This window comes from Juglans regia, chromosome 8 (genome assembly GCF_001411555.2).
Source record: "Juglans regia cultivar Chandler chromosome 8, Walnut 2.0, whole genome shotgun sequence".
NCBI classification, from domain to species: domain Eukaryota; kingdom Viridiplantae; phylum Streptophyta; class Magnoliopsida; order Fagales; family Juglandaceae; genus Juglans; species Juglans regia.
Genome location: NC_049908.1, coordinates 25885538 through 25898800, shown reverse-complemented (window position 1 = coordinate 25898800; position 13263 = coordinate 25885538). Strand labels below are relative to the sequence as shown.

Below are 13263 nucleotides of genomic sequence, written 5' to 3'. Positions count from 1 at the left end.
AATGTTAGTAATTAACGTTCGAACGTAAAATGTTTTGCACCAACATTTGAACTTCAATTACTAACGTTCGAACGTTAATTGTAAATTTAAATTAAATATAACTCTAATTTAAAAATTATGTGATTTTTATAGAACATAATTTGTGAACAAGTCTAAAAAATTGACTTGTATATATTTATATATACACAATTTGTAATATATAAATATATATTTATGTTTATATATATTTGAAGGGCAGTGATTTAGATTTAAAGATGGAAAATATAACATTAAAGAATATTGAAAATTGAAATTGAAAAACCATAGAAATATTAAATAATATTTTTCTTTACATATAATAAAAGTAAAATACAAAATATGATACAATTTCTTAAACAACACTCAAATGATAGCGTTGTTCACGAAATTCGAACTTCGTACCTCCTCAGTCAAGGTATCAACCTTGTCGTTGAGGATACCTACACGATGGGCGATCTCGGAGACAGACACCTCTATAGCCGCGAGCGATAGATCGATCTTACGATCGATATGCGCAGTCAGCTATGAGATCACTACATCAACCTAAGTAGGTCGCGCATGTTCTGCAGATGTACTCAACGGCTGCTGACTACTACTCCCCACATGACCTAGCTCAGGCTGAGTCGGAGGAACTAGATTCTCTACAGGGGTGGCAGACGTCCCCTCGCCTGTCCAATGCTACGTCGATGCGTGGTCATGTCGAGAGGACTCATCTGATCTTTGACACCCTGCTCAGGCTGGGTTGGCACTCCCCGTGCAAGTAATAGCCTGCTGATTAGGACACCGTATGGGAGATTATCTATGCAGTTTATGCTCGCCTCGTAACGGATCCTCTCAAAGATGTGCAGTGACAAATCTATGGGATCTCCATGTGCCACTCGTATAAAAAACCGTGACCGAAACTGACTAAATGTGGTTTTATGTGCCATAGGATCCACGTTTGTTGCAATAATAAGGTGCAACATGCGGAAGAAATGTAGCAGATGGTTTTGGTTGAAGGCGTTCTTCCTCTCGATCTGCATGCGGTCCCTCCCGGTGAGGATGTACGGTGAGGATGTAGAAATCCTCATCTCGGTCATCATCCCGAGCCTCGAGGCCAGTATCCTTGGCCTCTGACCGGTTTGCATCTCTGGCTGATGCTGGCTCAAATGGGTGGCCAGTAGATGATGCAGAAGTGCTTACATCCTCACGGGGTGTAGCATGTGCAGATGTCTCCACTCCTCGACGAATCCCGAGGTGCTTGGCGATGACATCCGGTGAAATCTCAATGGAAACACCACGTACAGTCACGGTGTAAGAGGATGCATCCTGAGGCATGTCACACATCCCTATATAGAACTCCTGAACCATTGAGGGGTACACCTTCCCTCTCAATGTGCAGATATTTCCCCAGCCTCTACTGACGAAAACATCTCTCAGATTCGTCTGCTCCCATATGAGTTCGTCGAACTCATTAGTGATGACCTCTCGCTCTAGCATAACAGTACGAGCCCCGATACGAGCAGTGTCTTGAGTGGCTCCTTCCCTCCCTCGTTTCCTAGTATGCAGAGGATGAGTCATATCCTGAAAATAGAAAAAGAAAAAAATTTACATTGATGCATTTTTTGTGTTAATTTTAAGCTGCTCTGCATTAACGTTCGAACATAGTAAAATAAATGTTCAAACGTTAAGATAAAACATTCGGACGTATATCCTTTACGTTCGCACGTAAAACACATACGTACGAACGTATAACATACACGTTCGAATGTAAAAAGTAAATAAATTTAAATGACGTCCATTCGAATGTTTATGTTATATGGGTTTTACGTGCGAACGTAAAGGGTACACGTGCAAACATTGAAGCATAAATAAATTTAAAAAGTAGTACGTTCGAACATTATAATTAAACGTTTGGATGAAATTTTTACAAAAAAATAACATCCGAATGTAAAATAGTACACGTTCAAACGTAGAAGCCTTAACGGCTATGTAATTGAAACGTTTTATGTTCGCACGTCTTGGTGAAACGTTTGAACGTAGAAGCCTTAACAGCTATGTAATTGAAACGTCATATGTTCGCACGTCTTGGTGAAACGTTCGAACGTTACGACACAGAATGGTTGAGTTGACTCAGCCATTATTGAAATCTTGAAAATCAATCTACAAAGTTCTAAATGCCAAAATGTCATCGTAGAAATGAAGTATACACTTCAAGAAACTATTCTACGGTGACTATTTGGCCAATGGCAAGCCGTGGTGGCCAGAAAATGGAGTTAAAAATCAAGCTACCACTTGGCCCGCTTTAAACAAAACCGAGATTTCAGTTGGTATTATGGGCCCTTTTGGTTCACCATTAATCAGTATAGAGAAAGAGACAGTTTTTACACACAACATGATCAACTTCACCCACTTTTCATGAAAGCCCGAATTTTGCATTACCTTCTCTAGAAAACTCCATTCAACTCTATCATAAGCTTTACTCATGATAAATCTCAAAAACATATAGCTAGATTTAGCCACTCTCTTTTGCCTTAGGAAATAGATCAACTCATAGGCTACTAGAATATTGTCAGTGATGAGCCTACCCAAGACAAAAGCACTTTGTGAAAAAGAAATCACAATTGGGAGGATTGCTTTTAGTCTATTTGCTAGGACTTTGAAACCAACTTATACATCACTTTATAGAAGCTTATGGGCCTATAATCAGCAACTAACTCAGGCTTTTTCTTTTTGAGATTCAAAGTAATAAAAGTATGGTTGATGACATTTAGGAACTTACCACTGTTTAGAGCAATCAACACTGCTGATGCCACATCCTTGCCAACAATATCCCAATATTTTTGGAAAAATATGGGTGCATACCATCAGGTCCAGGTGCTTTTGTAGGGTTCTTTGTTGCAAATCCAAATAGACTTCTTCTTCTGTAAACTCCTGAGTAATCTCCTTATTCATATCTGCTGTAATTCTTCCAGCAAGGCATTCCAAGAAATCCATATTCCCTCTTTGATCTGAGGCAGTGAAAAGATCCTTAAAGAAATCCAGTATCACATTTTCTCTTCCTTCCTCTACCTACCAATTTTTCTTCTTCATCTCTAACCCCTTTCATCCAATTTTTCCTCTTCCTCTGAGATGTTTTATTTTGAAAAAACTTTGTGTTTAGGTCCCCTTCTTTGAGCCATAGGGCCTTAGATCTTTGTCACCACATTATTTCTTCTCTTTCTAGCCATTTTTGTACCTCAACTCGAGCTTATTTGTGTTCTTTAGTCCTTAAGCATAGAAGGTCATTATTTTGCAATAGTTGAAGGTTAGTTCTAGAGTCAGAAAAAGAGATCTCCTCCTTCCTTTTTCTAGATTTCTTAACCCCATTAGACTGAGAGTTTAAAATGCTCACTTCTACTAGAGCCCTTTTCTTTCCTATTGCTTTAGATGAGAAGCAAAATTCGTACCTATAGCTCAAGCTCTCTTCTTCCAATTTCCTCGGGGCTTAGTGCTTGGGCTCTTCTAGTGTTGCATGAATCCTTGATCATCTTCAGTTTCCTACTCACAATTATTCAACAACCTTAGTTGATAGATTTGGAATCGACTCCCAGACACCAGTAAATGGGCTGAACCATTGTTGTTAGGCCCAGTAGATTTAAGCCCAACAAGGTAGTGGCCCTCAATAGAAGAGTGTTGTCCCATGGATCCAAATATAACGTACCCTTCTTCTACATGACTTTCAAATGCCCCTGGATCTCTGCCTCTGTTTCCTCTCAAGCATTTTCCTTAGTTTGAAATTCATTGATTTCCATTTTGAGAACTTCCTTCCCAAGATTCCTCCATCATCATAGTTTCCTTGTGAATTTCTCCCTTTCCACTATTGCCTCCTGATTTCTTGTTCTTGCCATAACAAAAATCTATTTCCATATCTTTATCCATAGTCGGAGTTTGACCAGTGGTCTCGCCGCCACCGTCTGCATCCATGTTCCGATGGTCTCCCTCAAACCACTCCTTCCCTCTGTATTTCTTTTCCATGTATGTTTATCCAACCATACATGGCTTCGAGCATATCAGTTTGATCAGTGGTCTCGTCTTCCACCTCATTCTTCTCGAAGCCATGGCCCAAATTGTTCATCCTCTATATTCTGTTGAGCATTTTGTTGGCATCCCTTCACTTCATGGAGAATCATACCACATTTGAAACAAAGCCGACACAATTTTTCATATTTCAAAGGTATCCAAAACTTTAAGCCATTAACTGTAACCGTGTGGCCTCTCACAATTGGTTTTGTCAGATCCAATACAATTTTCACCCATAGGAAATTGCCCTAACCCACATCATCGTCTTCCACATCCACTTCTTCCACAATACCGATTGATCTTCCAATTTTCTCTCCACAATCTCAATTCATGCCAACTAAAGGCATATTGTGCAATTGAATCCATAAAGTGGCTTTATGAAATTTCATCATTTTGGGTTTGTGAGAGGCACTTGGAGCAGGTGCTTCCTGAGGTGAAGTGGTAACCTATCCAGTAACTTGGTTTGCAGAATATGATGCATCAGGGTTACTTCCAAACTTGGTTTTGGTAAGCTTAAAGTTTGGTGGGAATCCGACTAATTTATAGCACTTATCCTTCATATGTCCAACCATACCACAGTGGTGACAAACCAGGTCTGATTTTTCCTTTTTCTTTGGGAAATGTTGGTAGACAAGAAGAGCACAAGGCTTTGAGATGGGCAAGGCCGTGTTCCTTGCTTGCCTTTGTCTTTCTTCTTGTAAAATTAGTGAAAATGTTTTGTCCAATGAAGGCAAGAGACTTAGTAAAATGATCATAGCTATCATTTAAGCCCATTAAAAACTTAAAGATATAATCTTCTTGTTGGACCTCACCAACAGTTTTTAAAGCATCACAGGTACACTTTCCACAAGAATAATAGGAAAGAGGTTTGTGACTGTGTAACTTTTTCCAAATAGCATTAAGTTGTGTGAAGTAATCACTTACAAAAAGATGTCCTTGAACAATGCTACTGAGCTTGTGTTGGAGGTGATAAATTCGAGCTTCATCAGGTTGAGCAAATCTTTCTTTAAGTTTGTCCTATACCTGTTTAGTTGAGGTCATGAGAAATACATTAGATGCAATATCCTTTGAAATAGAGTTTAGGACCCAAGCCAGAAAGATATTGTTGCATCTCAGCCATGACACATATGAGGGATCTAACAACTCAAGAGTAGAAATGGTGCCATTCAGGAAGCCTAACTTGTTTTTGATTGAAATGGAAAGCAAAAGTGATTTGCTCCAAGATATGTAATTTGAACTAGTTAATGGGGGTGAGACAATGATAGTGTTAGCATTGTCTCTATGATGTAGAAAGAAGGGACAGATTGGGTCCTCAGCAAGGGAAATAGGAGAAGAAGAAGAGGAGGATGTCATGGCTTAGAAAATGAAGTTTGTTTGCAAGCTTAAGCAAATACAATAGGACAACTAGCCTTCTTTGATACCATGTTAGAAGTGAAAATAAGAACTCGAAGTGAAGCCATAATGTGGAGAAAATCTGACTCTCATTCAATTTGATAACTGATACAAAGTTTTGCTATATATATATATATATATACACCACGAAAAACAGAAAAGGAAGAGTCCTAAAGTTAACTTTTATCTTCTACTAATTTACAAGTAATCTTCTGTAGTAAGTTGGATTAGGCTTTGCTTTACTTGTATTTCATCACTTTTTCTGCTTTTGTGTGCAATTTGTCCAGCCTTTGAGAGTGATCTGTTGCCACATGCTTTTCTTATGTTGCCTTGCTTTTCTATGCCACTACTTTACACCTTTTAGCTGCTGCATTGTGCTTTTCATCAACTTGGTTGCTGCATTGTATTTTCTACATGCTGCGGTGTGTTTGTTCAGTGTTCTTATGTTTCTTTTCCTTGTACTCATATTTTGTTTCATTAGATTTATACTTACCTAATTTGAAATCCAACTTCACCACCAAACACTTCAAATGATAAAAAAATAATGAGCCACTAATTTTCACCTCAACCTAAATATAAAAGGACTAAGTAAAACTATGTTTAATATCAGTTAGCTTGCCTTTTACTAAAATGGAGAGATTTTTCTTACCACCAATATTAGCCTGGGACCTACCCATGAATATGCATGACATTTGCTTTATTACAATATTAGCTCCTATGCTTAATCTTCTCCAGTAGTATTACAACTTCATTTTCAGAATCTTGCATTAAATCATACAATGGATGTCAAAGAAATGAGGTAATAGATATCCCTTCTTGCAAGCAAGTGGAGTGAAGACATTACACAACATATGCAGATAATGATACACCATCGAGATTATATGAACTTCACCTTCCACTTCCTTGAATCTCGTATAGTGATGGGCATCTTAACAACCATCAAAATACTAACCAAAATCCACTACTTAGCCCCTCTTCACTTCCAAAATTGCCCGACAAAAGTTTGCCCCCGATTGATACTACACATGAAAAGTCCCAAAATTTCCAAATTATGGTTTCAACAATGATGCCTAAGCATCTTCTTGAGTCTCTCTCTGAGACTCCCTATGGGACTCCAACTTTGACATTCTCATGTTCAATCATTTCTCATGATTTGAAAAATCTTTCCTAATAGATACTACATCAGACATTAGTGCCTCGGACTTAGTCTTGTAAATTTCAGCATTTGTCTAGTTGTTTTCATTCTTCTCAGCCAGACGTACAAAATTCTTATTCTTTATAATTGAAGGAGATGATTTGGGAATGATTAAGTCCAACCCTTGTGCATAGCCAGATCTATGCCTTAAAACCACTTTGAAAACTTCTATAGCTGTATCATCAATATCCTATTCCAAGTCTTTCTCATTCAACTTCTTAACCATAAGATTCTGAATGCTAAATACATGTACTGTTAGATTGGACGAATTGCAGTTCCAACAAAATAAATTTTATTGACACTCATATAATTATGTTCAGTTGTTGCATTGATAAATTTATCATTCTTCATTGACCAATGCACTTCTTTATAAAAAGCAATCAAATTTCATGACGTCTCTCGCTTCACGTGAAAAATAACATTTAAGCAAATCATTTATTACGAGCAAAGACAATTAAGTTTTAAAAGTGAATTAGAATTTTCCTTTCTGTTTCACCAATCTAGCAAAGGACTTTCTCCCCTTTGTCTGTTTGACCCTTTGCTTTCGCCTATTACTTAAGTTTCTTCAAGACATATCTTGAAATTTCGTTATATAACCTCATATATTATAAAAAATGGCTGGTACAAGTAGATAATTGTAGACTAACATCAGGATACCATACAAATATTACATGCCTACCAATTTCGAGTAAACACTAGAGAGCTTACCTTGAAGGTTCTGCTGGCCCACCTTTGACACAACCATTCCTATACTGCTGGTGGCTCAACTAGCGACGTCCCACTAGATATCGCCTCTTCATGCGTGCCATATTTTGAGTATACTTTCTGTAGTTCATAGTGAAATGCATTGTACTTATCTGCAAGTGACATTATCACAGTGTCATGATGATTGTGTTTCGTCCAATTTGACACAAAGTTTACCTGAAATGTGCAAAATTATTAGTGCCCATTTAGTATCATCATATAGAACAAATGTATAATTAACTAAACATAAACTTCATTAATTCTATGAAACCATAAATACCTACTCTAGCACGTTCGACTAGCTAAACATTCCCCTTTTCGGGTACATAACTCTGGCTTGCATGCCTTATTTCAACATGTGTTTTAATAATCCATGTCACTCGACCGGCAAAGATTGTCACATTTTCACATGATGGACCACTATGGCCATCATTGATAGCTACAGAAATCTTACCCAACTGTGGCGCCCCTAGCCCCCCGCTAGGGATTGGACGGTGACTAAAATGCTGGGATATGTAACACAAGGCTACACATCCCCCGTACATGACAGGCAATATGCTACGCACCTAAGTACACTAGCAGTATGCAATAACGTAGCACCGGAAAAATTAATAAAAGTTAGATAAACTAAGAAACACAATATTTAATTGCAAAGCACATGGCACCATAAACTAATATTATAACCCAAAACATTGTCGAAAACGTAAACATAAGCCATAAAGGCATAATATTCCAAAAAGCATGAAGCATAATTTTAAGATTTCCATAACACGAGATTCCCACAAAAGCAACGTAAATCCACAAACGTTAGCCATAAATGTTGTTCCCTTCCTTCTTCTTCTTTTTTTTCTCCACAAAAGACTTAAACTCCCGTACTCTTAAAAAATATTTGGGCTTCACACACTTTTCCAAAGCCTTATCCTTGTCCCAATTGTTATGCCACTTGAACTCAGCGATGAATTCAAGTATACCCATGATCTCTTGATCAATGGCCTTGAGTGGCTCCCAGATGGAGGGCTCGGGTTGATCCGTGGTCATCTTAGGCACAATCCTCTCCGGAGGAGAAAGTGCCATTCTCTTCACTTTTCCATTCCCAAAGTGTTGCTTCATCTTCCCAATATTCATTCCCTAGGTGACCTTTCACATACCATTGGTTCAAAATGCACTAACTGACAAGTGGCAAGTGAATGGAATGCTTGGGAGTATGCTAGCCGAAACCCTAAGGGCAAACTTGTCCTTGATACAAAAGTCTCATCACAAAAATCTTCTAGAAACTTGGTGCATGCTTGACACATGGCAAAAGCTAGCAAAATTCGAAATCCCAAAGGCCTCCATTCAGTTTTCTATGCAAAACTTCCAGAAAAACCCCATATCACTTCCCTAGGCTCCTATTTCCAAGAAACCTACCTTGGAATCTGAATTCTGGGCAAAAGATCAATGGGCTAGGCGTGTAAGCCCATCTTGGTGCTTTCCTACACCTCTCTCTCCCCCTTAACCCACTTTCAAGGCTAGGTTCAAGGTATAACATTCTCAGAACACATAACACTAGCAACTTAGAATTGGATCATGGGCCTAAACCATTGGACCTAAGTTTCCTCAATAAGGCCGAAATTCCAAAGTAAACTAGGGTCATTTTCTTCTTGGGCTTAAGTTATTACATCAAAGGTTTTTAAGGCCTTCCAAAGTAACTAAGGCTCCTAAAATGCATTGGAAACCTAGAACAAATTCTAAGGGCCAAGCCTAGACAAAAACTTGGGCCATCACATCCTCCCCTCCTTTAAAAAAGGATTTCATCCTCAAAATCGTCACCACAACTATTAATCAAAACACTTATAAGAAGAAATACCAAACTACTACCTCCTCCACAAGCGGCCGTAGATTTTTCAAACGACGTTGAGGATGAGGGCATATCATCTGCCTCCACGGTCATAGAGTCTTGTGAAAAGTAGAATATAGCTTCCAAATCGTAGTTGAAATACATATTGACCCGCATTTCATTCAACATGTGCTCTATCTCAAGCTCGGTGTCCTTGATTGGTTAACCTACTTCACAAAAACGAATATGATCTGCAGACATATTTGAAGTCTCAATAGGTACAAACTGACTTGCGCATTTTTCCGCTGTGTGACTTGATTATGCTTCTGGATCAAAATTACGTAGATTTCTTCTTTCTGCTTCCTTCAAGCTATTCCATGGCTGCCGTTCCTCGTGTGGTAATCCTCATCGAAAGCGAAGCCTTCCTCGGGCATCCGCATCCATCAAATGAGTGTGATGATGCTCAAACATTTCCATTTGTCTTACTTGTTCTACTAACGCCTACTGTTTTCTTCTAAGGCACTCTCTATACGACGTTCTCTTTGTTCTCTCAATTGAGACATTGAAGAAACAAACATAAGTGGGGTCCTTCTAGTTCATTCCATCCCCTATTTCAAGGGTTCGATAGTTGTACACATGACTACCATATTTAAACTAGCAAGCACGAAACAGATGATTTCTCATGGAACAAAGCATTCACGACATATATATATATACATCCATATCATACAATTCATGCATACATCAAAGGTTTTAAGCTACAAACAAATGAGGATATTTGCTTCTCATTATATCCTCCCATTTCCAAGTTGCTTCTTTGAATTCTGAGTTATTCCATAGCACTTTCACTAGAGGTATATTCCGATTTCTTAACTCCTGTTCCTTGTGATCCATGATCTGTACTGGCCATTCTGTATAAGACAAGTTGGGTTGAAGCTGAATCCCATTGGACTTCATAACTACTAGACGTTTTTCTCCGAAACTCTTCTTCAAAGTTGATAAATGAAATACATTGTGTATTCCCTGCATCTCTGTTGGCAGATTCAATCTGTAAGCTACTAGACCGACTGTTTCGACTATTTCATAGGGTCCTACGTATCGGGGATTTAACTCTCCCTTCTTGCTGAAACATACGACTCCTTTCATGGGCGATACTTTGAGGTATACCTAATCTCCTACTGCAAACTCCAAATTCCTACATCGGTTATCGGCATAGCTCTTCTGTCTGTTCCGAGCTACTTTCATTCTTTCTTGAATCACAGATACTTGTCTCTGAACTTCTTGTAAATATTTGGGTCCTAGTATTTTCCTTTCACCCACTTCATCATGATACAACGGAGATTTGCATTTCCTTCTGTACAGAGCCTCGTAGGGTGCCATCTGAATCGTAGCTTGAAAATTATTATTTAAGCCAATTCCACCAAAGGTAGGTGACATTCCCAATCACCACTCAGTTCCATAACGCATGCTTGCAACGTATCTTCTAGGGTATGGATTGTACGTTCCATCTGTCTGTCTGTCTGGGGATGATAAGCACTGCTAAAATTCAGACAAGTGCCTAACATCTTTTGCAAACTCTCCCAAAATTGTGAAGTAAAAGGGGTATCTCGGTCCGATACTATAGTCTTAGGTACTCTGTGCAATCAGACAATTTCCTTAACATAGAGTCGAGATAGTTTCTCTATAGAATCTATGTTGGCTATGGGTAGAATATGTGCGCTCTTAGTCAATCGATCGCTATAACCCATATCGAGTTCTTTCCTGAAGATATCCTTGGTAGACCGATTACAAAGTCCATAGACACATCATCCCATTTCCACTCTAGGATAGGCAATGATTGCAGTTCACCTGCTCTCTCTGTTGTTCGGCTTTTACCATCTGGCAGATGGAGCATTTTGCCACAAACTCTACAACATCCTTCTTAATTCCATCCCACCAAAACTGCCCTTTTAAATCTTGATACATTTTTGTACTGCCAAGGTATGCTGTGTAAGGGGTGCAATGAGCCTCCCTTGGTAATTTTTCCTTAAATTCAGCGAGGTTTGGAATTACTTTCCTCTCCTTATAAAAGAGCATCTCATTCCTTCCAATAGAGAAATGTTGTGGCCTTTCTGATTTCAGAATCTTATGTCGAAACTTCTCCAATTTCTCATCCTTACGTTGTCCTTCTAGGATTTCTTCTTCAGTCACAGATATGAACTCCTGTACTACTACATAAATGGCATCTCGCGGCGAATCTCCAATCATTAAGTTCCTTAATCTTGCTGAGACCAATGGTAAGTCTGTTTGAGCCTTGCGACTAAGTGCCTCAGCTACAACATTAGCCTTGTAGGGGTGATATTTAATCTCACACTGATAATCACTAATGGTCTCCACCCATCTTCGTTGCCTCATATTCAGATTTTTCTGACTAAACAGATACTTTAGACTTTTGTGATCCTTGTATACTTCATATTTTTCTCCATACAAATAGTGCCTCCAAATTTTTAATGCAAAAACTACAGCTACCAATTCCAAGTCATGGGTAGGATAATTCTGTTCATGGTCTTTGAGCTATCGCAAAGCATATGCGATGACCCTTCCTTCCTGCAGTAGGACACATCCCAATCCCATCGTAGAGGCGTCACTATAGACTATGTAGGCCTTATAAGGTTCTGGTAATGCCAATATTAGGGCCAAAGTCAACCTCTTCTTCAATTCCTGTCTACCATACATTATAGTCTCTTTAAGATTTACATATGAGGTGTCTAAAGAACTTAATAACAGAATAGCTTGATCCTCATCATCAATTTTAATGTCTATGTTTGCAAGATCCAAGATGATTTTGTTAAACTCATCAAGATGTTCTTCCATAGACATACCTGGGTTCATTTTAAAGGTGTAAAGCTTGGTCTTCTTGTGGAGTCGATTTGCCAAGGATTTGGTCATATAGAGGCTTTCTAACTTTAGCCAAATCCCTGCTGCTGTCTCCTCCTTGGCAACCTCTCTCAAGACTTTGTCACCAAGGGAAAGAATTAGAGTGCTGTGGGCCTTCTGCAAGATCTCAGTTTTCATTTTTTCAGACAAAGAACTCATGTTCTTTTCACCAAGAAGTGCATCCTGAAGGCCTTGCTGAACTAGGAGAGCTCTCATCTTGATCCTCCATAACCCAAAATCATTTTTTCCATTGAACTTCTCTACATCAAACTTGGCATTTCCCATCTGAACCTCAGCTCTTGATACCACTTGTTATAACTTTGAGTTGCTTGTTGTGTTTTCAACTCAGATGCCAAGTATTGTAATGAATACTTATAAAGAAATTGTAAACAAGTACATAGACAGAAGTTAAAGAAATGTAAAGGAACACAAAGGAATTTACGTGGTTCGATCCTAGTGATCTACATCCACGGCAGCAACAGTCTAGAGATTTTATTGAATTGTGATCAAAATACAAATCTTGAGATTACAAGAACTTCTCTCATACACACCTCACTTTCTTGGAGCCTTGCATAGATTGTTCTCTCTGTTTCTCTCTTGTATTTTTCTATTAAAGCAATACCTCAAGTACAAATAAAAGGCCTCTATTTATAGACTTAAACAGAAACTGAGTTTCTGTTTTCCTATAAGCAGGCCACTACTCGAGTCATACCCCACGTGCAGCCATGTGCACACAACCTTAGCTCTAAATGGTTGACACCCTTTATAACAAGACCATTACCAAGGGTTAGAAAGTGACGAGATTTATAAGCAATATTAATTGTCGAGTTCTTTAACATTGGTTTGGAAATGTTGTTGAAGATCATGTTTTGAACAAAATACTCATTCTGATCTTCAGGGTGTCCCTCATGTTGTTTAAAGTGATAAAGTCGAAAATAATTGAGCTCATGTACTATATATTAGTCTCGAACGCCATGATTTGCGCCACTATAATCTATATTTTACTCATTTGCTTGATCAAATTAATGGTCGTATATTCCATTGATGTTCAAAGTTCAAAGCTAACTCCATTAACGTATACAACTGGAAAATTAGAAATCTCATTCCTTCCTAATACATAGTTATGCATAGTTATAAAATA

General features: G+C 38.4%; 1 protein-coding gene across 1 annotated transcript; it reads right to left on the bottom strand.

Annotated features, from left to right (window-relative positions):
* Window positions 1-9959: 9959 nt before the first annotated feature.
* On the bottom strand, window positions 9960-10352 carry LOC109021900. The gene has a single exon (XM_019004634.2). It carries the CDS (start codon window positions 10350-10352, stop codon window positions 9960-9962), a length of 393 nt encoding a protein of 130 aa, XP_018860179.2.
* Window positions 10353-13263: the final 2911 nt, after the last annotated feature.